Source organism: Lepus europaeus, chromosome 13, assembly GCF_033115175.1.
Source record: "Lepus europaeus isolate LE1 chromosome 13, mLepTim1.pri, whole genome shotgun sequence".
Lineage (NCBI taxonomy): Eukaryota > Metazoa > Chordata > Mammalia > Lagomorpha > Leporidae > Lepus > Lepus europaeus.
The window spans coordinates 51,501,424-51,529,346 of NC_084839.1; the positions used below are offsets into that span (position 1 = coordinate 51,501,424).

Genomic DNA, 27,923 nt, shown 5'->3' on the forward strand with positions numbered 1-27,923 from the left:
TGCTATTTTTATAACCAAAGAGAGAGGGAATAAGTTAGTAAAAAATAAATATAAGACAAGTCTGAAAAAGTTGAAAAAATGTTATTAAAGATTTAAAAATGCAAACCAACTCTGTCTCCGAAACTAAGATCACATGAGGGTATTTTCTTTTCTTTCTTTTTTTTTAAATAAATTTATTTTATTTATTTGAATAGCAGAATAAGAGCGAGCGAGCGAGCGAGAGAGATCTTCCATCTGCTGGTTCATTTCCCAAAAGGCCTCAATGGCCTGAGGGTGGCCAGGCGACAGTCAAGAGTCAGGAACTTCTTCTGGGTCTCCCATGTGTGTGCAGGGGCCCAAAGACTTGGGCCATCTTCCGCTGCTTTCCTAGGCACATTAGCAGGGATCTGGATCAGAAGTGGAGCAGCAAGGACATGAATCAGTGCCCAGTGGGATGCTGGAATTGCAGGCAGAAGCTTAATTACTACTCTATGACACCAGCCCCCACAGGACGGTATTTTCAACAAAGACTTCAATACAGAAGAAAATTAAAGTGTAATAAAAAAAAGTTTAAAAAAATTAAAGTGTAAAAAAGTTAATAACTGGGAAGATAAAACTCTTTCCAGATTAATATGTGAATTGGTAGAACACATTGTTTTCTTGCCTGAGAAAATATTGGTTTCTCTAAGTCTACCTTTCAAATAAATAATAAATAAGGTTATTTTTTTTTTTTTAATTTTTGACAGGCAGAGTGGACAGTGAGAGAGAGAGAGACAGAGAGAAAGGTCTTCCTTTTGCCGTTGGTTCACCCTCCAATGGCCGCCGCGGTAGCGCGCTGCGGCCGGCGCACCGCGCTGTTCCGATGGCAGGAGCCAGGTGCTTATCCTGGTCTCCCATGGGGTGCAGAGCCCAAACACTTGGGCTATCCTCCACTGCACTCCCTGGCCACAGCAGAGAGCTGGCCTGGAAGAGGGGCAACCGGGACAGAATCGGTGCCCCGACCGGGACTAGAACCCGGTGTGCCGGCGCCGCAAGGCGGAGGATTAGCCTGTTGAGCCACGGCGCCGGCCTAAATAAGGTTATTTTTGAAGGGTAGAGTTAAAGAGAGGCAGAGGCAGAGAGAGAGAGAGAGAGAGAGAGAGGTCTTCCATCTGCTGGTTCACTCCCCAGATATCTGCAAAGGTTGGGGCTGGGCCAGACTGAAGCTAGGAGTCTGGGATTGCATCCGGGTCGCCCACATGAGAAGCAAGGGCCAGGTACTTGGGTGGTCCTCTGGCTTCTTTCCTAGGGGCATTAGCACTGGGCGCTCACATGGGATGCTGGTGTCACAGGCAGCGACTAAGCTGCTGCATCACAACACTGGCCCTGTACATATTTTCTGTCTCCGTGTAAGCTTCACTTCCTCAGTAGGCCTGCCCTGACACTCCTCCCATCCCTGCCACAAGGTGGGATTCCCTTATAATGAGCTCTCACAGTATCACCTACCTGTGGGTAGGTAGCTCTTACTACTTGAGAATTTAACATTTGCTCTTGGGATTATTTGATTACTACCTATCCCCTCTGATAGACTGCTCCGTAAGTGCAGGGTCTCTGGTTTTGCTCGCTGTCATACCTTCAGCACTTGGGTGACAGTCATATTTTATTGATGTTAATACGGCCCAAATCCTTACATGCTGAAGCTGGAAGGAAAAGCAACCAAGGCGATTACTGAAATTTCCTCTCTTCCCCAGGGAATTATGTAGGACTGTGAGACTTAGGAGGAGCCAAGAAACCAGAGTAAAGGCTGGATTCCAGAGGCCACTGCTGCGCATTTGCTGTCAGTAGAAGGGATTCCTGCCAACAGTAGGTTTACATCCTACCAGCCACTGGAGTGAGAGTGCCAACAGGATCTGTTCTCTACCTCCCACTCCCTCCCTGCTCCTCATCTTCTCTTCTGCCCCTGGAGAAATTCAAATTTCTTTCCAGATCCAGCTGCTTTCCCCTTTCATACTGTAAGAACCAACCTCCATCATCTTCTGTTCTGAGATGAATCCTCTTCCATGGGTCTTTTTTTTTTTTAACTTTTATTTAATAAATATAAATTTCGAAAGTATAACTTTTGGATTAGAGTGTTTTCCCCCCCATAACCACCCTCCCACCCACAAACCATCCCATCTCCTACTCCCTCTCCCATCCCATTCTTCATTAAGATTCATTTTTAATTATCTTTATATACAGATCAATTTAGTATATACTAAGTAAAGATTTCAACAGATTGGATCCACACAGACACACAAAGTGTAAAGTACTGTTTGAGTACTAGTTTTACCATTAATTTGCATAGCACAACACATTAAGGACAGAGATCCTACATGGGGAGTAAGTGCACAGTGACTCCTGTTGTTGATTTAACAATTGAAACTCTTATTTATGACGTCAGCAATCACCTGCGACTCTTGTCATGAGCTGCCAAGGCTATGGGAGCCTCTTGAGTACACAAACTCTGACCTTATCTAGACAATGTCATGGTCAAAGTGGAAGTTCTCTCCTCCCTTCAGAGAAAGGTACCTCCTTCTTAGAAGGTTCATGGGTCTTTAGAAGCCAGTTTCCCTGGAGTGGAGCTAGGGAAAGAAGATGCTAACACTAATTAGGGGGTTGGGTTTTTTGTTGTTGTTGTTGTTCTTTTAGATTTATTTTTATTTATTTGAAAGTTATGGGGGTGGGGAGAGAGAGAGAGGGAGGGAGGTGAGAGAGAGAAAGAGAGAGGGAGAGAGAGAGATATCTTCCATCCTCTGGTTCACTCCCCAGGTCTGGGCCAGGCCAAAGCCAGGAGCCAGGAGCTTCATCTGGGTCTCCCACGTGGGTACAGGGGCCCAGGACTTGGGCCATCCTCCGGTGTTTTCCCAGGTGCATTGGCAGGGAGCTGGATGGGAAGTGGAACAGCTAAGACTCAAACCAGCAAACACATGGGATACCAGTGTTGCAGGTGATGGTTTAACCCTCTGTGCCACGTGCCGGCCCCGATGCAAAACTGGAGACATATTATCTTTACTAATGTAAAGATTTTCCCATTTACTAATTTGTGAGTATGTCTTCATGTCCTTAAGTACTGAGAACATATAATTCCTTAAGATTATTTCACTTAATTTATTTAATGTGTCCTTTTATGGTTGAGCATTCCTGGATTCTTAGCATAGCATGTCATATCCTCTGTGTCCAGCCCTAGTTTTATTTCCTGCAGTCTGGCCTCTTACCCTGCTCCACTTGGGCACCACACCATAATGCTCTCTCCTCCATCCTGCAGTTCCTGGAGTTTCCTAAGATGGATACTGTTTTTTCTGTTTTTTGTTGTTTTTAGCAAGCTCCTATCCTTCAAACTGCATTTGTTAATACCTTTCCTGATGCAACTCCCTTGGAGTGGCCCTCCTCTAGCTAGTATTGCACTGGGCACATTTCTTGTGTGAATACTTCACTCTTCTTTGCTAGCATTTAAAGTCTTTAAGGGCAGATGCCATAGGCAGGCACTTCAAGAAATTATAAAAAATAAAAGATATGTTTATTTTGCTTCAGAAATTTTGAAATCCACATATATAGTCTTCTCATAATACACACTTTTCATGAACTTTTTAAAGACATTTCACATTTTTGACACCAAAAAAATCTTTGAATTTCATTTTCACAAACTTTTTGAAGTACCTTTGTATTTTGAAAGCATGGCAAATGTAGATGATCCACACAGCATACCTGGTAAATAGAGATGGTTCAAATTATTTGTTGAGGGCCTGCATTTTGGCCCAGTGGGTTAAACTGTCACCTGCAAAGTTGGCATCCCATATGAACGAGCACCAGTTCCAGTCCCAGCTGCTCCACTTCTGATCCATGCATCTGGGAAGGCAGAAGACAGCTCAAGTACTTGGGTCCCTGCACCCATGTGGGAGGCCAGGATAGAGTTCCTGGATTCTGGCTTCAGCCTGGCCCAGCCCTGGCTGTTGTGGGTAATGCACCTAGGAAAGCAGCAGCAGATGACCAAGTGTTTGATTCCTGCACCCACATGAGATGAAGCTCCTGGCTCCTGGCTTTGGCCTGGCTCAGCCCTGGTGGTTGCACTATCTGGGAGTGTACCTGTGGATGGAAGATCCCTGTCTCTCCCTCTCTCTCTGTAGATCTGCCTTTCAAATATATAAATAAATATTTTTTTAAAAAGCCTCTTGGTACAGGATACTTGGTCATTCAGTCACAGGCAGACTAAAATTAAGATCATTAGCAAAAGTCAAGAATAAAATGGTAACAGTTTGGGCCGGCGCCGCGGCTCAATAGGCTAATTCTCTGCCTGTGGTTCTAGTCCCGGTCGGGGCACCGGATTCTGTCCTGGTTGCCCCTCTTCCAGGCCAGCTCTCTGCTGTGGCCCGGGAGTGCAGTGGAGGATGGCCCAAGTCCTTGGGCCCTGCACCCGCTTGGGAGACCAGGAGAAGCACCTGGCTCCTGGCTTCGGATCAGCGCGGTGCGCCAGCCGCAGCGGCCATATGGGGGTTGAATCAACGGAAAAAGGAAGAGCTTCCTCTTTGTCTCTCTCTGTCTCTCTCTCTCACTGTCCACTCTGCCTGTCCAAAAAAAAAAAAAAAAAAATGGTAACAGTTTGGACTGGGGTGACTAAATTGTAATGGATCAGCATGGGAGGTTTGGGGTAGGGGAGAAGATTCATGGCTATGATGGATGCCAGTTCATTTCCAAAGAGCTTTCTAGGTCAGAACACTCCATTTTTTCCTTTGTGTTTCTCTTTTGGAAATCCTACCATTAGTTAATGTTTTTCTACTTCTGGACATAATTTACATTTTCTTAGTTACAATCAGATTTTAATTCTTCTTTCCCCTGTTTATTTTCAGGTGATCACGACTGGATTTGGGGATTTTTGAAAGGTTCCAAACACTTAGGGGTAATCAGTTGGGATATACCATTTCTTCTAATGAAAAAAAGTTAGCACATCACACCTGATACAGCAAAGTACATTTTAAATAAATTAGTTACTAGAATATTTTTAAAATATTCTCCTTTTTCAAAAAATATTTATTAGAAGCATAGAGAGTGAGAATTAGATATAAGAGAGAGCTTCCATCTGCTAGATCACTCCCCAAATCCTGCAACAGCCAGGGCTGGGCCAGGGTGAAGCCAGGAGGTGATAACTCAATCCAGGCCTCCCACGTGGGTAGCAGGGACCCCAGTACTTAAGCTTTATCTGCTGCCTCCCAAGGTGTGCAGTGGCACGAAACTAGAACTGGAAGGGCAGCCAGGACTGGAACCCAGGCATTCTAAGCAGCATCTTAACTACTGAGCCAACGTTCTAAATAAATGAGATTGGCTATCCCTACTGCTAGAGGTTATTTTTTTTTTTAACTTAGATCAGAATAACTTAAAAAGGATGATATTTAAAAAAAAGGATGATATTTGATTATAGAAAACTATGGACTTCTGTAAATAAAACCAAACTACAAAATAAAAGCAATTTGGGGGGCCAGTGCTGTAGCACAGTGGGTTAATGCCCTGGCCTGAAGCGCCGGCATCCCATATGGGCGCCAGTTTGAGACCCGGCTGCTCCACTTCCCATCCAACTCTCTGCTATTGCCTGGGAAAGCAGTAGGAGATGGCCCAAGTCCTTGGGCCCCTGCACCCATGTGGGAGATCCTGAAGAAGCTCCTTGCTCCTGGCTTCGGATCGGCACAGCTCCGGCCTTTGCAGCCAATTTGGGAGTGAACCATCGAATGGAAGATTTCTCTCTCTGCCTCTCCTCTGTGTAACTCTGACTTTCAAATAAAAACAAATCTTTAAAAAAAAAAAAAAACTATTTGGAGGATATATGACAAATAAAAGGGACATGACTTGATATGAACTGCTCATAGCTAGCATTGTGAAAGCCATTAATTTTCAGTGGATAATTGAGCCAAGACATGAACAAAGGTGAGTCACAAATGAGGAAACAGTAAACACGGAAAAATGTCTAGGCCTCTGATTATCAGACAAATGCATATTAAGCCCATGCCCACATGGGATGCCATTGTCCCAGGAAGTGGCTTAAGCTGCATCACAATGCTGGTCCCTATTCTTATTTTTTAAAATTTATTTGAAAGGTAGAAATAGACAAAGATCTTCCATCTGCTGGTTCATTCCTCGCGTGGCCACAGCACCCCCTCCATCATGCCTCCCACATGGTGGCAGAGGCCCCAAGCACTTGGGCCATCTGCTGCTGCTCTCCTAGGTGCCTTAGCAGGGAGCTGGATCAGAAGTGGAGTAGCCAGGATTCCTAACTGGTCATTTGTGACGCCTGTGCAGCAGGCGGTGGCTTAATCCGCTGTGCCACAATGCTAGCCCTAAATCCTGCCCTTCAGGGAACAATTCGGGGTGAAACTGTGATGTCAACTCTGAATTCGTCTTTTCAGCCTTCTCCAAGGTGGCCGGCAGGTCAGGATTCGGATCCTCCGCTGAGTACTGGCTTTCTTCTCCAGGCTTTCAGTTTGCATCCCAGAAATGCACCACTCATCCACGCACAGTTAGATGTATGTCCTCAGGTTTACCTACGTTTTACCTGGGATGTGAACCTTCCTGAACTTCTTCAGTGAAACCCTAACGTGGAATTTCAGGTCCCACTCCTATGGTGAGCTAGGGTTTCCCAGAATAGCTGAATACACGCTACCAAGAGGTAGTCATAATACCCTGGGACAAGGTGAGTCATGGTTGGCACAGCTAATTAACAAAAACTGTCAGAAAAGGTAGAATTATAAGTTAGCAGCGACACTTGAAAAGCCTTGGAACGACAGGCATATGGGCTCCCTCCACGCGTGGCTGTCTTACTTGCTGATCTAGGAAACCTGAGGCGGAGTCGGGGCTGTGAGGAAGCAGGTGCCTCCTTCCCGTAGGAAGCACGGCTTACCTGCGCCCTCGGCGGAAGAGCTTCAGGGACGCGCTGAGCAAAGCGCGCGAGGACGGCGGCCAAGCTCCCGCCGGGCACTTCCGCCTCAGGGCTCCGTCTGCGTGGCCGCGGCAGGCCGCGCCCACTTCCCTCGCGGCGCGCCACGGCGGCAGGAGCATGGCGGGCACTGACTTGCGGGCGGCTCTGGAGCAGCGGCTCCGTGCCCTGGACATCCGCACCGAGATCGTGGAGCACCCCGAGGTGAGGCTCCCGCCTTAGGAGTGATTGCCGGCGCAGTCCCGGTAGGGCGCGGTGGGCTGCACCGCTCGGTGCCTGGGGCGGGGACGCTAAGACCGGGTGTCCGAGAGCCAATTGTAGGGTATGTGGCAGAACATTTGCCGGGTTCCAGAGCGCGAAAGGGACCCATAGGAACTGCGGGGGCCTCTCCACTTGGTATTGGGAGATGGTGACTTGTTTTTCTCTTGGAATGATTTGGTCTCGTTCCATATTGGGAGCAAGTGCAGCATTGAGAACGTGTGCAATTGGTGTTGGATGTGACTTTGTACATAAGTCACCGAACAGTACACTGTCAGTCAGTGGCTACCAACATTCAGGTGCAGCGGAGCCCCAAGATGGGGTATTTTGCTGCCTTGCTTAGTTTGATCACAAAGCTTACCCCTATCTTTGCAGCGAGGCAAAAATCACATTACCCAGTGGTTACAAAAATGTAAACTTTTCATAAAATTTATACATGAATTTTTATGTTTTCACATGGCTTATTGCATTGATGTGAAGACTTTGTTTGGAAACATTTCATACAACCAGTGTTAACTTGAGTGGTGCACGAACACAGTTTACTCTAGGCTTGAGTGCCAGTTTCAAGAGGCCAACAGATGATCCTCAGAGTAGAGAATCAGCGGTTCATTTGCTACAGAGGACAGCTGCATCCCTTATCTCCATTCCAGCTCCCTAAAGCTCTCCCAGGAGGCAAGCAGGCTATGGCTCTGTCACATGTGAGACCCGAATAGAGTCCCTGTCTTTGGCCTGGCCCAACCCTGGCTGTTGTGGGTTTTCAGGGAATGAACCAGTGGATGTGAAGAGTTCTCTTTGCCTTTCAGATAGATTAAAAACAAGCAAACAAAACCAAAAAGTAGAGAAGTGCTTTAAAACTTACTATTCCTGGGCTCATATTGTGGTGCAATGGGCATCCCTTAGGGGCCGCACTTAGTCACAGCTACTCCATTGCAGGTCGCTACTAATGTGCAGGTAAGGCAGTGGATAACTCAAGTCCTTGGGTCCCTGCGGTCCATGTGGAGACGGAGTTCAAGGCCCCTGACTGGCCTGGTGTAGCCCAGGCCCTTGCGGCTATTTGGGTAACCTGCAGATCTAAGATCTCTCTTTTCCTGACTCTGCCTTTCAAATAAATTTTTTTAAAAGTTAGTATTCCTTATCTTTACAGAATGCTGCACATCAAAATGGTTTTCTTTGATCTTCCTCCATCCCACACGGTCACTCACTCTTCCCTCTTCCTGTGCATGTTGCCAACTTTTCTGATGTTCTGTATCTATTACTCCAGTCTTGGTTACATATTTGGAGATGTTGTTACCTAGTCTGGATGTATTGAAATGCTACAGAACAAGAGTGGAGGGCTGCTTATATTTTCATAACTCTAAGTCTAAAGTTAAAAACAAAAAGCTTCTTAGGCATTTGAGGGCATGGCAACAACAGAGTAGAAAATTGGCCTAGGAGAAACTGACTGAGGTTATCCAATGAGTAACTGAAATAGCAAGGGCTTAAAGTTATTTTATAATGGTATAGAAATGGGTTTCTACCGGTGAAAGGGCAGTGAATACTGTTTTCACCCAGCAAGAAAAACACTTTTGTGTATAATGTTAGTTTTTTTAAACTTTTGCTTATGTGACATTTTATAGGTGTTTACAGTTGAAGAAATGATGCCTCATGTCCAGCATTTGAAAGGAGCACACAGTAAGAACTTATTTCTTAAAGATAAAAAGAAAAAAAGCCACTGGCTGGTGACAGTACTTCATGACAGACAAATTAATTTAAATGATCTTGCTAAGCAGTTGGGTGTTGGAAGTGGAAATCTGCGGTTTGCTGATGAAACAGCGATGCTAGAAAAACTGAAAGTTGGCCAAGGTTGTGCCACACCCCTGGCACTCTTCTGTGATGATGGAGATGTGAAATTTGTTCTGGATTCTGCTTTTCTGGAAGGTGGACATGAAAAAGTCTACTTTCATCCAATGACCAATGCTGCAACCATGGGATTAAGCCCTCAAGACTTTCTCACATTTGTGAAGAATACAGGACATGATCCCATAATACTAAATTTTGATAAAAACAACTAAGCTGACTTTAGAATAAATTGATTTCTGAAAGCTGTTTTTCTTACTTGTGATTTATAAAAAGCATTGAAAGTGATCAAGGAGTCCCCTTGGGGTTTGGTGATGATGACATCATATTAGGAGGTATTCCATCTTGAAAGAGCTCTTTCTAAGTTGGACTAGGGCTGGTGTCGCGGCACATGTTAAACTGCTGATGTGATGCCAGTATCACATGTTTGAGTCCTGGTTGTTCTGCTGCTGATCCAGCTCTTTGCTAATGTGCCTGGGGAAGCCATGGAAGATGGCCCAAGTACTTGGGCCTCTGCCACCTGTGGGAGACAGATGGAGTTTTGGCCTTCTGCCCTTAGCCTGGTCCAGCCTCAACTGTTGGGGCCAACCAGCAGATGGAAGATCTCTGTCTTTATCTCTGTCACTCTCCCCTTGAAATAAATCTTTTTTTCTTTTTTAAAAAAAGATATACTGAGGTAGTTATGGTTTGCTGTTTCTGTCCCCCATCTCCTATGACAGCTACCTTTTTTTTTTTTTTTTGACACAGTGGATAGACAGAGAGAAATGTCTTCATTTTTTTTGCCATTGGTTCACCCCCCAGTGGCCGCCGCAACGCGCTGATCCGAAGGCAGGAGCCAAGTGCTTCTCCTGGTCTCCCAAGCGGGTGCAGGGCCCAAGGACTTGGGCCATCCTCCACTGCCTTCCCGGGCCATAGCAGAGAGCTGGCCTGGAAGAGGGGCAACCGGGACTAGAACCCAGTGTGCCGGCGCCGCAAGGCGGAGGATTAGCCTAGTGAGCTGCAGCGCCAGCCTGTGATAGCTACTTGTACAAGAATGCCTTTAACAATTAAGATTAACTAGCTTAAATATTTAGGATGTTTATTATACTTAAAAAAGTTACAAAACAGTATGTATAAAATTATACATGATAGTGTACATTATACAGGTGAAAAAAACCAGAAAGATATAGCAATATATGCTTATTTTTGGGAAATGAATAAGGAGTAAGAATTCCCCAGCAAGTTAATGCAAACAAACATGGGGCCATAGGGTGAAAACTTTCCATTGTTGGGCATTTGTTGTTAAACCATTATTGGTTTTTGTTTCTAGTGACAAATAAGCTAAGTAACTTCCTATGAAAAATATATCTTTACAAAGTTTTAATCTAGAAAAACTAGAGATGAAAAATGTTATGCCACAATCATACCATTAAAATCACATTTTAAAACTCACTAGCAGATATACTTTATGCCATTAAAATGAATGTTTAGTCTTTGTTCAGAAGTTAGAAATATGAACACACTCATGTACAGTTTTCTTCTATCTAGGCTATTCTATCCTGTTTCTAGAGTAACTGTACTCCTACCATTTCAATTATGGCATCTGAAACAGTATTAGGACAATGTAGAGTCAGCTACCACACAGAAGAGAGTTTAGAAACTGAAAAAATAAGGCATTTTTCCATCTTATTCAGATTCAAGCAAAATCTTCATTAGTTGGAAGATCTGACAGAGGTTAGACTAAATTCTTCTTGTGGTCACAAAAACTGTCACTTTACTTTGGTACAATCATATGGGTATTAATGGAGAAGAATTAAACTTGCCTGTTTTGATAATCCAAAAAATAATTAACATTTAGTAGCAATACTGTAGTTTGTAACAACTTATGTTACTAACACATTTCTTTATCCTAAGGTTCCATGTTAGTTTTAAGCTACTGTGTGTTGTATCTTTAAGACAGAGGCAATTTTAGACTGCCTTGCATATAAAATGAAGGAACACATGATAGAAACTGGGAGGTTACATATCTGGCCTAACTCATGGTATAAAGAGGCCTAGAATGTTACCTAAAGGTTTATGGCCATAAACCTCTCAATTCTTTAATTAGCAGAATATAAGATATGTACAGCTTTTTATACTAGTTCTCCCTAATCTGTGGTTTTGCTTTCTGCAGTGTCAGTTACACAGGGTTAACCTCAGTCTGAAAATACTAAGTGGGAAACACCAGAAATAAGCAACTTGTGCAAGTTTTAAATTGCGCACTGTTCTGAGGAGAGTGATGAAATCTCCAACCATCCTACGCCTTTCCACTTCGAAAATCATCCCTGTGTCCAGTAGATCTGCTACATACACCCCCCTGCCTATTAGTCACTCAGGCATCTTAGTTATTAGATCAGCTGTCATATGGCAGTGCTTCTGTTCAGTAACAACAGTAGCCTAATGCTGTGTCACAAATTCACCTCTCTCCATCTCATCATGAAGGCACTGTCTGATCTCCACATCACAAGAAGGGTGAGTACTGTACAACAATATATTTTGAAAGATCACATTCATAGAACTTAAAATCATTAATTTTTGTTAGCTATTAAAAATCTCTCACTACACCTAATTGATAAGCTTAAGATATGCATGTATAGCAAAAGACCATATGCATAGGGTTCAGTGCTATCTGATTTCTGGATGTCTTAGAACATATTCACTCACTAATAATGGTAGAATAGAGTGTATTAAACGTCTTTGGGATTGGCAAGCTCTTTTTACCTCAAAGATCTAATACTCATTGCAAAATGATCAGGACAAATAATCTAAATGTTATGGGTTGTATTTGAAAAGAGTTATGTAGAGCAAGAGGAAAAGAATGAAGGAATAACACTTGGCTAAAAGTATGTTATGATTTTTAAATGACTACTAACCACTTGATATAAAAATCACTTCTTTGTTTTATTTTTTATATCAGTTTGATAAGTGAATGTTAATCCAACACAATTTTTTGAGGAACAAAGTTAAAACCTAAAATGGAAAGGTAATATTTTAAAAAGACAAATCAGCCAAAGAATGTTGTCTCTTGGGTGTTAAGATTCCTATGGCTGGTATTAGGTATTGCCAAGTAAAAAGATTTTGCCGTTCAACTCCAAAACCCTCATTAGCATTAGATTTAAAAGGAAATGTTACAGTTTTTAAATAACTGATTTGGTATTTAATAACAGCTAAAGGTACAATGGCAAAACAATGAAAAGAGAACCCTTTGTAGAACAGAAAAAGATAAAATCAGGTTTTGTTAAAGGGTGTTATAAGTGCAACATTATCTGTAAGCATTCCTTTTAAGGCATTTTCATTGTCCAGACAGCTCAACATGTACATCAAGGTTTATATTATAAAAGGGGCTCCTTTTGTAGTATTCATTCAAGGCTTAAAGAAAAAAAATACACCTCAGAACTAAGTGTACCTGAAAAGAAAAACACAACAATTCACCACTTTTTTCATAAAAAGCAACTTAATACACAAAAGTCATTTAGCATACATTATTACTCCCCATTGTTAATTGCAGATTTGATACAGTACAGGCTATTGTACTTCATTTGTGAGGTGTTGCAATTCCATGATGTGCACAGTGATTTTTAAGTAGGCTGTTACCCTGCCTTGCATGAAAGGTGCTACAAATGAACCTGTTTTGAGAACTCTTTGGTAATCACCAATTCAAAAAGTTAGACCAAAACATTTCCAAATGGCCAGATTGTAAGCACATTATCAGAGCTCTGGGCCAAAACAATTACCCTGTATATCGAATTCTTCAGTTTCCTCGGGGTTTTGGTGTTGATTTAGAGAAGAGTCAGAAAGTAAAAGCATGTCAGAAAAATAGCCCTGGTTCATTTTCAGTTGGCTTTACTATTGTTTGGTATAAATTTATGTAAGGGAAGAGTGGCTTCCTCCAAAGTTTGCTTCTGAAGTTATCTTTTGAAGAAAGTAAAATATTCCCATGGCTGCTATCTAATCCTTTCTTAATGTATGAAGAAGGTGATGAGTGCACTTGAGCATATTTGTATTTTCGCAGTCCCAAGTTGTCTTTTCTCAGGGTGATTCAGTTTGGATATAGTACTCTATAGGCATCACTAAGCATTTTCTACTTGAAGCAGTAATGTGCTGCTTAACTCAACAGATTCTCTATTCTCTGTCTTAGGGTATTTGTGTCCTGGAATGGTCAAGCTGTGATAGTATTCAAGCTCATGGGGCCACCTCACACTTATTACATTTCAAATTTCAGTAATTAGCCTGGGACATGTCCTAGTTGTGCAAATTAGATGCTAGTTAATATAAATCTAAGTTACCCACTTTACTTAGTTAAAACATAATTTCTACATTTATTTTCAATTTATCTACCTAAAAATGAATTTACATCTTTTACATGCAAGTTTCTCTAGATTGCCATTGATACTCATTTCCAATTTGATATTTGAATAAGGAAGTCATGATGGAGGAAAAATATTTTAAAGTTTATAGAGAACAGATTTTTAATATTTGTTGTTCAATATTTGTATTTTAGCAAGAATCCTTTTTATTTACATTTACATAGCACCTTTCATCTAAGAGTTTCAAAGCAATCTAAATTTATCGAATTATTTGGTAACAAAACTTAAAATTACTTGTGGCACTGAGTTAATTCAAGTTCTCTAACTTCCATTTCAACTTCTAGTCAACTGGACATGCTGTCTCTATTTTTTATTGATGGTGTTTCCAAAGGTGACTGTGAATACAACAACACTGCTACTGGCCTAGAAAGAGACAGAGACTGAGAGACACACAGACACAGACAGACACACACACACACACACACACAGGGGTAAGAGAGCGAGCCTGACTTTTTCTCATGGCTACCAGGTTTGTGATAAAACATACTGCTTATAAACCACACATGATGGAAAATGGAATTCAAAAAGTTCTTTAGAGCTGGTAATGAAAGCCTAAGAAGTGCACTGTTAAAAACAGTATTTCCTTATTTCAGGCCTTAAAGATTATTCATGTTAAATAACTAATTTGCATTAATGAGTATCAATGCATTTTTTTTACATTTCATAAGAAAATAAAACTGTGATATAAAATTGAAACTACTAAAAAATTGATGTTTCCCTGGGTTAACTAAATCTACTTTTTTTGTGCTTCTTCCAAATGTTTAAGGTAACAAATGCTTACAAATATTTCAAAAGTACCAATAACAGTTATCAACTTTAATGTAATATTATAAAGGACAAAAACAAAATTTCTATGATAACCTTAATAGTAAATGAGTTCCTGGCAAAATGCTGATTATAGTAAATTATTTACAGTATTTCTGCCATAAGAAAACCTCTTAAGCAACAGTCAGCTCTCAAGTAAGAAAACCAAAAGACATACATAAATGGGTTAAAATACAACAGCTTTATCTTGGGAATGTTATTTGCTGGAAAACCATCTTACTAAAAAATGTCTCGGAAAAACTTTTAATTACTTGGACTCATGTATGAATGCTCAGTGTTGCTTAATGGGGAATATGTAAAGATTAATATCTCTATAAATTTTTATAACTATCTCATTATTGTTTGACCTTATAAACTGTGCATCAAAATAACTGGCTTAAAAAGAAAGTACCAACACATGCAGACTGTTAACCAAATAAGGCTCTGACATGCCAAAACAATTTTCTCTGTATCTTGATATATAGTACATTCCACAAAATACTACAGCATTTAATTTAGATTTACACAACTAAATATAAATGGCTAGATTTTAGCTAATATTTAGCAGAAGCATTAAGCAAACATGGATAAATTCATAAACAAACGATGGAAGAAGCAGATTGTTCTTGGAGTACTTCTTGAAACACTTGACCTTAAAACACATGGTCCTTAGTGAGAGAACGTCCTTTATTCAGTAGATCTTAGTAGTACAATGTAAAATAAAGTCCTAAAACCTTCTAAGAATTTTGGCAGTTGAATCCAGTAGTGCTCCTTGATTCAAGGAAGGAATGAAGGTTTGTATTTCTTGCCTGCTCTATTCACGAAGGATTAAGTCTCATAGGTTTTTTTTTTTAATGATTCTATAGTTGCTAGGTGTCTTGTTACTTCAGAATTAAAGGCTTCATACTGAGAAACTGAAGGACACTTTTCTCTCTGTATTTAGTTGGAAGGTAGAAAGAAGAAAGAAAATATAAGAAAAGATTGAAGATAGATATAAAATACAGAGCAGCCACTATAAGAACAGCATGCATCAGATATTTCTATGGGAATGAGAGCGACAGAAAATCAGAATTTTTCTTTGAGTGACTCTTTTATAGAATAGCATTTAGTTGATTCTCAGAAATGGTCAAGAAAATTGTGGGGAAGTTGTATTCCACCACAAAAAAAGACTTCAAACTAAAAAAGGAATTCTTAAATATTAACCATTAGTAAAACTAAATTTAAAATGGAGGAGAAAATATTTTTAAAATATTACTTTTTCTCTGCACTAACAGGCAAAAACCTGTGGCAACCAACTAATCTTGCTTTCACTAATAAGATAGAAAGTCAACCAATTAAGCAAGCAGTATTTACATCTGTTAATGCAAGATGCACTTGGTTTTCATACTTAATTTGGTTAGTTTACATAAATGAGACTGATCTCATTTGCATTTTAAGCAGGAAACTCACCACTTGGCCCACATGTCATGTAGTGGGTAATAGAATTAGGAGCTTTGTTGCTCCCTAGACCTGCTTTTTGAATTTCTGCTTTCTTGTACTTTGTCCATATCTGCAGGAGAAAAGCATTTCATGTTATTTAATCAAAGGTTAACAATACAATTCATGAAGATAAGAAACTAAAGAGCTCTCACTGAGTAGGGCAAGGAGAAGGAAACTGTAACTGGGAAATTTATGAATATGAGAGACATCTCATATTTAAGAGACTAATTTTTACGGTCATTTTCAAAGCTATACATTAAAAATTTTCAGAAATCTGATGCTATTTTTTAAAAACTAACAATTATAGTTTTTCCTCTCAGTGTGAGTTAGGCTTACTCACTTTATTTACTAAATAGTCACCATATAGTGTCAAAGTAAAAAATAATCTTGCATACAGCAGGAGAAACATTTAGAATGAAATATTTATATTATTAGTTAAGAAAAAACCAGGGCTGACGTATATTTTCTAGGCAAATAATATACCAAATTATATTGGTTGTAGCTAAAATCACTTTGATCACAGGAACCCAATGTGTAATATATTTACAGTACCACACAAATCTCATAATTTCTAGAAACTTCAGCCAGGAATATGAAAAGCCATTCATTTTCATTGCTTTCATTGATTTAGGGTGCTTGGCAGCACATATATTAAAATAGTCAGGGCACTGATTCTTCAAGTCATTTTTCAACTAATCCTTTGGGAAGCTGCAAGACCATTCATTGTGAGGTCTTAGAGGAAGTTAAGTGCAGCTGCTCAGTTGAGTCAAAGTTGCCTCACTTTTAGCTTTAAAACAGAATTCTGGGCATCTGTTTCATTTACAGAGAATATTATGTTGATTTTTAAGAATGTTTTGGAAACATGGGTTCCATATGATCCCTAAGGTTTCTCTACCACTAAAAATTTGATTCCAAGTGCTATAAAGAAATGTAGGCAATAAACTAATGTTCTGGGGGAATTTTATGACTCTATAACAGGTGATGGTTTCTGAAGGAAGTCTAGTTTGTATTCTCAAGATAGTCCTCAAGGCACAAGGTCATGGTATGTGTTTGTCTTATGTGCACAGTGCATATTTTCTTCTTGAAAAGATACTATATGGGGCAGGTGTTGTGGCATAGTGAGTAAAGCTGCTGCCTGCGACACCAGCATCTCATATGGGCACTGGTTTGTGTCCTGGCTGCTCTGTTTCTAATCCAGCTCCCTGGCTCAGAGAAAAGCAGCAGAGGATTGGATACCTCTGCCTATGTTTGAGACCTGAAAGAAGTTCCTGGCTCCCGATTTTGGCCTGGCCTAGCCTGGGCTTCGTGGTCAGCTGGGGAGTGAACCAATGGATGGAAGATCTGTCTCTGTTGTAACTCTTTCAAATAAAAGAAATCTTTTCCTTTAAAAATAAAAAGATGTTACATATATAACTGTAGCCATCTGAGTAGCAAACACATTTCCTACAAGTGTAATTTTGGATAATAATTACATAGTTTGTAATATAATAGCACATGATTTTCCAAGTATTTTTAATGGATAAAGTTAATATTTTAAAATGTTATTGCCAGATTCTTGACATACAAAAGGCTGAATTAGCTGTGAAATATTCTTTGACTCAGGGTAGAAAAGAAATAATACCAATTATTACACTTCTATCATGTATGGTTTTTATCTAGTTTCAGCTATGTTTACCATTAAGTTTTATTATTAGGTATAAAAAAAGAATATTAGCACCATCAATATTTGAAATATTTGACAATTGACAATGACATAGAATGATGTATCATGCTGAAAATATATTAGGTGGTACCAAAAAATATAAAATTTTCTGATTGTGTTCATTTGGTTACCTGTTCCAGCAGAACCATTTTTACTGATAGCTATAAGAAAAAGTATAGTCAACAATATACATGTAAAGAGCTTAGCCCCCAAAACAATCTTGTGTAAATGCAAGAGGGTAGCTTAATTTAAAATAATAAAGATTTAATTAAGCAATGAGTCTCTTTAGATTCTTTGGGCCAAAAAGAATAAAAATTTAATACGAGTATAAAATAATTTCCTCCTCACTTAGAAAGTCACATTTCAAGAATTCCTTCCAGATGCCAGGTAAGGTTCTATCATTAGTATTACTTGGGATGAATCAGGATGGCAAAAACATTCCAGAAACAGAACTACAACACACTTGTTCAGAAGTAAGAGAACTGGTGTTAAGTTGTTGTTGTTGTTGTTTTTAAATAATCTGGAAGTTAGGGATCCATGTTTAGCTAATTTGCTTTAAAAGTGCTATGAACACAGATAGTTTAGAACATAAAAGTTTATGTCACTGGAATCAAGAGTTAGCAAATATTTTCTTTTTTTTTAAGCTAAAGAGTTTTTATTGTCAGCTCTAAAATATTTTGTACTCAAATATTTGTTTGCTTAGATGGTCATAAGCCCTAATTTTACATTTTAGCATGTGTTATTTTTTAAAGTTCTGTTCTAAGGATATCCACATGTAGTTTCATAATAAATCATGTAACAATTTTCAATAGTCTGTAAATCTGTAAATTTGCTACCCTTTTTGAACAGAAGTAAAAATACAAATTTCCAACAAAATATGACTTTATTGCTCTTTGACACTATATAAAAAAAGAACTGGAAAACTTGTGCTAATTGCAAGTAAATATGTCATCTTGAAGGAAAGATAGTATTTGAGATTTTGTACTTATCAGATGAAGAAAAGTTCTAAGAAGAAATAGAATTAGTAATATTCTCCTAATCTGTTTAAATCACACTTAAATTTGATGGTGTATTCTAGGAATAACACTAAATTTGTAAGTATTAATGTCTGAAATCTGAATGCTGTTTTATAAGTATGGGCATTATTAACATTTGCTACATTAAGTGTTAAACTGAATCAATGATTTCTTTGAATCTAAAACAGGATACCATAATTAAATGGCAAAAGGGGATCGCATCTTTTTACATATTTTACTCATTAATACTGTATATGTGCAATATAAAGTGCACATTTCTGGAAATAGTGGGATGAACGAGAGCAAGGGACAGGGAGAATGCAGGAGGCAAGGATAAATGAACATTGTTTTTTGGAAGAAGTGAAGAGAATATGACTTGGAAGTGCTTTCTTGCTAATGGAACATGCAACTGTTTCAACATGCTTCTGACTATCAAAATAACAGACCTTATCAGGTGACAAAAATATGAAAGAGGAGCATATATGGTTAAGGTTTCTAATGACATGCAGAAAATATACAATGCAATTAATATTTCATGCAGGTTTTAGAGTGATCACACATTCACATTTATATATACATGCCATTGTGTACAGCTGAACACTATGCAACAACTTTAAAATAAGAATGTAAATCTAGCAAAACGACACTTTCCAACAGCAGCTCTTCAAATCAGATTAGAGAAGCATAACACATATCAGATTACATCAATAAATTGTGCAGCTTTGATCATACACAACCATATTCATACCAAAGAGTTTGATTATCCTCAGAAACCAACAATGTAGCTTCTGTGTCATCAGGATAGAGGCATGCAGGAGTGATAAGGTTATTGCTATCTACACAAGACTCTGGGTGACTGCTTCTAGGATTCTGATTATCAGAAAATTGTTCATTCTCTTTCCATGCAGTTTTATCTAAAGAGGCTTGATCAGTTATTCTGGTGACTGGCTTGGGAGGTAACCCACTTATGTTACTAACTAATTCTGTGTTCAGTGATAAAAATGGCTGAGATGAGTGAACCACAGCAAACGATGCTATGCTATCTTTAGCTGATATTCCAAATATGTTATTAGACATATTAATGGTAGTAAAAGTTTGGTTTGGAAGATGTAAGCTTTCAGTTCTTGAGTATCTAGCTTGGGCATATGGAGACTCAGGGTTATCTATAGTTACATTATTTGGGGCATGAGAACCTATAGCATATGTTGGACCATAAAGTGCTTCAGAGGACCACTGGTGTAAACGGTACTCACTAGATGCTGCAGTGCTGCTGCTATCAGCAGTAGATGATGGTGGATCAACTGACACAGGCAGTCTACTGTCCTTGGTCAAAAAATCATGGATGCTTGTCCTTCGTGTAGTTCCTTCAGCAGTAGAGATCACACTGCTTGCACGAGGTAAAGTGGCGTAAGGATTACTATCTTTTGATTGTCGTGACAGAGAAGTTTCTTTTACTATTTTCATCTTTCCTTGAGTGCCTTGTGTAGGCTTTCCTGCAGAACTAATGAAGCAGGCATCTTCAGTCTTTCGGGGACCAGGTCTCACAAACTCAGGCTTAGTTGTCCGTCTATCATAGAAGTCTCCTGGGGCTTTTCCGCTTACTGACCTGGCCAGACCACAGCTAACTGGCTTGTCTTTTCCCAAAAAGTCAGAAGAGACAGATAAACTTTTCATTACTTCATCTAAAAGATTCTCTTGACTTGAGGACTTTATCTGTTTAAAAAAAAAAAAAAATCAAAGCAGATGAATGAATAAAGCCCTGTGTTTGCTTTCCTGATATTACACTGTATAACATAAAGTGGTTAGTATCTCCTCACACCCTTTAACTGGGAAAAAAAAGTTCTCAAGTTCAATCACAGAAATTTAACTTGGGGCTGTCATTATGGTGCAGTAGGTTAAGCTGCTGCTTGTGATGCCACCATCCCATACCGGAATGCTGGTTCCAGTCCTAGCTGCTCTACTTCCAATCCAGCTCCCAAATGATGCACTTGGGAAAGCAGCGAAGATGGCCCAACTACCTGTACCTCTGCCACCCATGTAGGAGACCAGGATGGAGTTCCAGGCTCCTGACTTTGGCCTGGTGCAGCCCTTTGGGGAATGACCCAGTGGATGGAAGATCTTTCTCCTTTCTGTCTCTCCCTCTCTCTCTTGCACTCTGTTTTAATTAAATAAATCCTTAAAAAGAAAAAAAAAAAAGAAAGGTAACTTGTGTTCATCTAAATCAAGGTCACAATAGATAAAACTAACCTGTATTGAGGTAAGCTTGTTGCTTTCTTCCAAAAACTGCTGTAGAGTAACAACTTCACTTCCAGGGGAACCAGTTTTGATCTTGTGATATGCTCGACTTTCTAGTGTTTCAGGCATTTTGTGTTGGAGCACTGGACTTGATCTGGTCTGTCTTTTCAAGTACTGGATTGGACTGCTACCACTGCTGGACCAAGTCTCATGATCATGAAGCAGGCTAAATTCTCCACTGCTGTGGCTTTGTGGCCTGCTTTGGTTATTAACTGCACCTGCTTTTGGAGTAAATGGTGTGTTCAGACTTCAATAATAAAAATGAAGTTAGTATTACAGAAGTAGTAACATTTGTGACTGGGTTCATAGTCTATGAATAGCCTATTACACATTTAAGCTTTATTTACAAATGGTTGGTAAACCATGTTAATCTTACAGCAGTCTACCAATTGTCTGCCATAGCTTGCTTCTTTATTTTGTCAAAATGACAAATATTTTAAGTTCTACAAAGGCAAAATTGCTTTACCACATCCAGAAACTCATATAAACCAAGCACTCAATACACATGATAAACAGAGTAAACCATCCAGTTTTAAAAATTCAGGTTCTAAGAATTGTAAAACATCTCACAATTTAGGATTATATTAACCTTAAATTATTTCAGAATTTTAAGAACACTGTCCTAAAAACAAAAAATTCTAATTCTCTGCCTCTTTTTAAAGTACTAATAACTTATTTAAGGTGTCTATGTTCATCCTACAGGAGTAACCTTAAAATTCTAAAATTTAAATACCATATAAATGGAAAGATGCAATCAATAAGAAAATGCTAGTAAAAATAGAAAATCAAATATGTAGTATTTTACCTTTTCTTTTTTTAAATGCCTAAATCATCAGAGTATTCCTGCTTTCCATTGATGGTATGGTGACTATATATAGCCTCTAAGACTCAGTGGAGGTTGGGTAACTACATAAAATGGAGAGTAGCTAGTTCTGGAATAAAGTTCCCATACATATACTATTCTTTAAGACTTCTGGTTAATTTTTTTTTAATTTAAAGCTTTTGATTGGGGTCATCATGGCATAGCTAGTAAAACTGCTGCCTGGGACAATGGCATCCCATAAGGGTGCTGGTTTGTGTCCTGGCTGCTCCACTTCCAATCCAGCTCCCTGCTAATGACCTAGGAAAGTAGCAGAAGATGGCCCAAGGGCTTTGGCCCCTGAAACCCACATGGGAGACCTGGATGAAGCTCTTGGTCTGCCTGGGTCAGCGTCGGCCTTTGTGGCTAACTAGGAAGTGAACCAGCAGATGGCAGATCTCTATCTCTCCCTGTCTCTCCCTCTTTCACTGTATCTCTGACTTTCAAATAAACAAATAAATCTTTGAAAAAAATCTTTTGATTAATATGTAATACTTGTATGTGGAATATAGAGCAATACTTCAACACATTTACATAGCATAAACCAATCCAGCCAACCAGTCTTTTTTCTCTATCTTTCCTTATGTCTTTTGGAGCCTACCAGCTCCTCTCCTCCAGTTCATTATACAGCATTTGTGTGAACTATCATTACCCCACTGTGGTATGAAATAGCATAATTTGTTACTTCTGATGTATTTTGATAACTGTTATCTGACTTCCCTCTAAGCCTCTTCCCCCAATTCATTTTGATCAACAGCAAATTATATAGTACATCAAGGCAGAACATGTAATTTTCCATGGTTTCCTAATTACAAAGAGTAAAGTGGGTCATGAAAGAATATAGCTTCTGTCATGTAATGTTTTATACACATAAGATTTTCTTCAATTTTCAAATAAAAATTCATATTTTTAGATTTTTCTTTTAAAAATGTTAATAGATACACCAAAATTGTACCTATTTATAAGGTACCACATGAGGTTTTTCATACTGTGTGATGTTCACACCAGGATAGATAAAGCTCCATATTTATAATTTATAGTGAAAATATTCAAAATCCTTTCTTCTAGCCTTTAGTACATTATCATTACCTACAGTCACTCTACTGGGCAACCAGCACATCAGAACTACTTTTTCCTATATAACTACAACTTAGTACCCATTAATTAAACTTTCTCTAATAATTTTTCTATTGGGATATAAAAATTGTGATTGTAAGAATGAAAAAATGAATCTTCACCAAAATCAGGTATTTCAGATCACTGCAACAGTCACAGCATTAATGATGAAATTACAACTTAGACAAAATAATTTTCCAATCCAAGGAATAGAACAGGTACATTTATTATAATTTGACAAATTCTGATTACCAAGAATAACTGTAATAGTTTGGTTAAATAACTTTCAAATTTGAGTAGGTAGTATATCTTTAAGTAAAAAGACATTAGTCAAGGTTTCCAGATATTCACATAAAAATTTCACCTTGGAATGCTTATTTAAAAATTCAAGAAAATAAATCTTGAAGTAATTTATATGGAGCCATATGCATCCATACAGCTGTTGTTCAACACATATACACACACATAACTGCTTCTTAAATTAAAAATAATGCTTCCCCTTATCTTGTGGGTAGATTACACTGGAAGTATTTGTAAAATATGAGCAATGTGACTTCAATGTACATGCGTCATGAGAAAATTAATGGCAACTATTTCCATGTTAAAGACAAAGTAAAGGAAGGACCTACAGATAATTTTGAAATATTAATTTTAAAATACAGACTTTTTACCTGTGAAGATGAAAAACTGACACCAAAATAACTGCTCCTGCTTTTACATTTGTATACATTGAAATACATCTGTATTACAATGTGAAAAGTATAAAATATTCCAAAGAACTATGTGTCAAACATAGACTGATTTGGATTTCATACTTTATCCCAGAACCTTCATCCTATTTCACACTTCTGCATAATGGAAATGGATGAACATTAATAAATTTACCTACAGCATACCTTTGACTTCATGGAGTGAAGCATTATTATTGCTATTGCTAGTGGATGTTCTGCCACTATCAAGGCTGGCTGGTCTTGAAGCTAAATGAAAAAAGCAGGAGACAGTGTGATAAAAATTCCAGCTGATGACACTGAATTTTACATTCTGATGACAGAATGCTTTGAGGAAGCAATCATGCACACTTTCACAGGCTGAGCATGCCCACAAGGAGTTGAATGTTAACAGATTAGGAAAGCAAAGGCATTTCCAGTTAGTTCAGTAAGACACAGCACATGTCAGAAACAACAGTTGAAATTCAAAGAACAGTGGATAGAGTGCATATTTAGATTTGAAAATGATTTCTAGATGGATACCAGGACTATTTAGTCGAACAGGATACCTTCCCCAAGCCCACCAAAAATGCTGATTAGGTCACTTACAACAGATCAGATAAGGAACCCTGCACATTGCAGAGCTGCTACGAAGAAGAAGAACGTGAGCATCTGCATAGTTAATGTCTTGTATTCCTATCCGTACAAGGGAAACAATTGTACAGTTAACACTATCCTGCGTTACTTCAAATTCTCCTTATATATGAAGTTCCTTTAACATATTCTCTGTTGATTATTAATAATTGAATTTGGTAAGATATGATTTTCCAGATGGAAATTTAAAAATCAGATACACTTGTTGCAGAGCATTTTGTTCATCTTTTACCAAAATTCATCTTTTACCAAAGTAAGTATATATTTTTTTAAGGATTTATTTGTCAGTTATTCAAAAGACAGAGTTACAAAGAAGGAGAGACAGAGAGGAGGGGGTCTTCCATACACTAGTTCACTCCCTAGATGGCTGCAAAGGCTAGGGCTGAGTGAGGCTGAAGCCTGGGGCCAGAAGCTTCTTCCTGGTCTCCCATGTGAGTGGCAAGAGCCCAAGCACTTGGGCCATCTTTTGCTGCCTTCATAGGCCATCAGCCCAGAACCGGATCAGAAGAGAAGAAGCCAGGACACAAACTGGCATCCATATTGGATGCCGAGGTTGTAGGCTGTGGCTGCCATGCCACAGTACTAGCTCCCTGAAGTAAATATTTTTAAACCAATGATAAAATGTAACTTCAATCTCATATAAAAATGGTAACAAAATTATCTTTGAGGATTGTGTAGGCATACTTTATAAATGACCTTAATTAAAACAGAGAACATAGGGGGAACAGACTGTATTAGGTTTGAAGAAATGGCAGGAGTAACTATGAGATGAAGGATAGAGAAAACATGCTTGTTGGCAATGCCACATTCACCTGTTCTGTGTAAGAGAGTTAGCACTGCTATTCTGTATTTAATAGGTACTCTCTAAATTCATATCTTACCATGAACTCTTGATCCCGTACTAGAATCATCACTAATACCTTGTGGACTTATGTCTTCAAAGGATGTAGTATCTACATAAAATAGCAAAATGGATATAAAAATTTTTTAACAAAAAATTCATTATAAAATTTTATTTATATAGAATATGGAAATTCTTGCTCAATCATGTACAATATATCTTGATTTAACATACTCCCTAGACTCAACCAGAAACTGGAACTAGGAATAAGAAAGAGTAGCTCTGATTAGAGTTGACTTGCTTAGGAAAAACACCCGAAACAATGAAATAAACTCCCCTGTGACCCTGCAAAGCAAAATAAGAGCCTGTGTTGTTCTACCTGGTTCTCTGTTTGAAGTTGTAGTACTTTAAAAAAATTTTTTTTAACTTATGTCACTCCTTCACTCCCTCTTTTTTTTCCACTTTTTACCTGGTGTCCTCCTTTCCTTTCTTGTTAGTCATTATATGTTTATTATGATTAGAGGCCTAGGAAAGATTTTAATTATTTGTGTAATATTTTAAAATTTAGAAAATTCCCCCAAATCAAATCTTGATGAGAATAAGATCATGTTTTATAATTATTTCAGGTTGTTGCTTTAAAAAGAAAGTACACAGGGAAAGTCAAATTAAAATTCCTGTTGCCAACAATTACACCATAGTGCAAATAGCAGACGGCCTATACCTTTATTATTAACCAACTGCTTGGATCTGAAGCCTGCAGAAGAGTTGACAGTTGAAAAGTTGATGGCTGTAGTAGAGAAGGCCATAGCTCCCAATTCTTTCCTCCTTTTACCCGTTGAAATATCATCAGGAACCTCCAAATTCTCAGAACTACCTGTCCACTGTCCTGCTAGGACCATGGACTGCACCAGGTCATTCATGGCTGGGATGCAAATGAAAGCAAATGAAATCAGCATGGTTAATGTGTTTGCTCTTATTTCTATTTCATATTATAAATGATTTGGGTTTTGTCTATGAATTAATGCAAATGGACTTAAAAACTATAACCATAAGGCCATCTAAATTATGACATGCATTCAGCTGAACAAAAAAAGTAGGCCAAATGCTGATAAAATTTCAGTAAATACTTTTACCCCACCTCCACCCCCTTTAAAAGACAGAGAAAGGAATTTTACTATGTACAACTGCCATGCTTTAGCGCAATGATGTGCAATATAATTAGAAGCCTTCATGTTGTTTTGTGGTGAACAAAAATGGAATGAATAAAGGTAAAATGAAGAGCAGTTCTTATACAGCATCATTATTGAAAATGAAAAAGTCCTTGGTCAGAGCAGGTTACTGAAGAAATTATTCATTTTATGAATCAAGTAAGTATACCATTCAATAAAAACCTGAAAGAGATAGCCAAAGTGATAGACATTTAATGTAATCAAGTAATTACCCATTCTACTTAAAAAAGAAAACCCAGAATACTGCTATACAAAGAATGACAAACATTTTCAAGGGTTATAGTCCATTTTATTTATTGATTTAATTTGATTCATTAAGGAAATAAATTCCTAATGCTAATGGTAAAGGTTTTGTTATGTTTTCTTTAAGTAAATTTCCTTAAGTAAATTTCTTTGGGAAAAAAATCTCTATAGCATATAAAATTAATGGTCTTTCTCTACCAGCTTTTAGAAAGCACTGGAAATTTACAGGCATACTGCATATGTGATTAAACATATGCATGTATATGTATCAGTGACATACATATAGTGCTAATTTTGAAAAAAAAAAAATTCTTCCAGCTCCTTGTATTAAAGGAAGACTGCACTTTGCATAAAAAGAAAATTGGTACAGTCCAGAGAAAGGTTAGTGAAAAATTAGTAATGGAAGCCAGTGTAGTCATTTGAAAGAAGCTGAACTGTCATAAAGTCTTACACATGGAACGACGGTAGCAGGCCTTCATTTTGTCTTTATCCTTCGGTCTGTTCCTCAAAAAGGGCAGTCTTTTCAGTGCAACCACTTTAATGTCAGAGCATGAGGAAAAACAGAAACAGGGAAATGAAAGAAAAAAGGAAGAAGAACAGATGGGAGTTAAATGTTGAAATTAAGGACAGAAATGAATGTTTTGAGCTTCAGCTATGTATGCTATATTATAGTTATTATTCTCATGCTGCTGAGTGATAATGAAATATGAAATATGTACTTGATACTTTAAAATACTTGAGAAAGCACTGAAGACAATGATGAGGAACATATACTTTGAAAGCTTGGATTGGCTATAGTCCTATACAAATAGGAACTGATTAGTGTTAGGAGGGACCAATTCTAGTTGACCTTTAAAATTAAGGCTATTGGTGAGTCATAAAGTATATGATGAAAATGTACAAGTATTTCAAGGTTCTATTTTTAACTTTTTAAATGGGAAGGATTTATTTTGGAAAAAAAAGTAATTCAGGAAAACTCATTCTATCAGAGCATTTAGTAATAACCATAAACAAAAATTAGGGTGCCAGGGGATGTTTAAAACAATTTCACTTTTAAAAGTCACATTTAAAACTTTCATCGTTTTATTAAAATTTAATAAAGAAAATATTAAACTGGATTCTGGTGCATTAATTATCAGTACGATGAAAATATATGTACTTTCAACCAAAGTCTTACTAAAGATGAAATAAGAAATTATACTAAGTTGATTTTACAAAAGGTTGTTTGGGAGAAGAAACAAGGAGTATTTTGACAGTGGTAATAAGTGTTAGCATTGAGCTCTGACAAAGCTAACAGGTAAGGAGGCACCCCTAAGCAACCAAAAATGAGGAAAAATAGGTACAATGGTTTTAGATATTTTGAAGGGCTTCTGGGCAAATTTATAAAATGAAAAGAAACACTGCAAAATTTTTTTCATTATGTAGAGGACTATCACTCAGGTATAGGAGTCATTAAAACAAAAATTAAAATGTTCATTAGTCACTAATCATTCTTAAGCTACACTTCAAGAAATTTATTTACAACTCATATATTCAGAAATGTAATTTGGGAGAAGGGAAAACAATTTGTATAAAGACTTTAA

At 38.2% G+C, this 27,923-nt stretch overlaps 2 protein-coding genes across 7 annotated transcripts in view; one reads left to right on the forward strand and one right to left on the reverse strand.

Annotated features, from left to right (window-relative positions):
* The first annotated feature begins 7,007 nt into the window (after window positions 1-7,007).
* Window positions 7,008-9,253, forward strand: LOC133772162 (prolyl-tRNA synthetase associated domain-containing protein 1). Its single transcript, XM_062208667.1, has 2 exons — window positions 7,008-7,120; window positions 8,791-9,253. Exons 1-2 carry the CDS (start codon window positions 7,037-7,039, stop codon window positions 9,223-9,225), a joined length of 519 nt encoding a protein of 172 aa, XP_062064651.1. The 5' UTR covers window positions 7,008-7,036; the 3' UTR covers window positions 9,226-9,253.
* An 829-nt stretch (window positions 9,254-10,082) lies between these two features.
* CCDC88A (coiled-coil domain containing 88A) overlaps window positions 10,083-27,923 on the reverse strand; it is a 153,841-nt gene continuing 136,000 nt past the window's right edge. For 2 of the 6 annotated variants that reach the window (XM_062209459.1, XM_062209457.1), the window contains exons 26-33: window positions 26,792-26,875; window positions 25,590-25,790; window positions 24,909-24,980; window positions 23,563-23,643; window positions 20,644-20,912; window positions 19,650-20,109; window positions 15,649-15,748; window positions 10,083-15,132 (exon numbers count right to left, since the gene is read on the reverse strand). In XM_062209459.1, the coding sequence (XP_062065443.1) occupies window positions 15,684-15,748; window positions 19,650-20,109; window positions 20,644-20,912; window positions 23,563-23,643; window positions 24,909-24,980; window positions 25,590-25,790; window positions 26,792-26,875 (1,232 nt within the window). In that variant the 3' untranslated portion in view covers window positions 10,083-15,132; window positions 15,649-15,683. The remainder of the gene's footprint in view (window positions 15,133-15,648; window positions 15,749-19,649; window positions 20,110-20,643; window positions 20,913-23,562; window positions 23,644-24,908; window positions 24,981-25,589; window positions 25,791-26,791; window positions 26,876-27,923) is intronic. The other 4 variants (XM_062209460.1, XM_062209458.1, XM_062209461.1 and 1 more) reach the window with 4 other exon arrangements.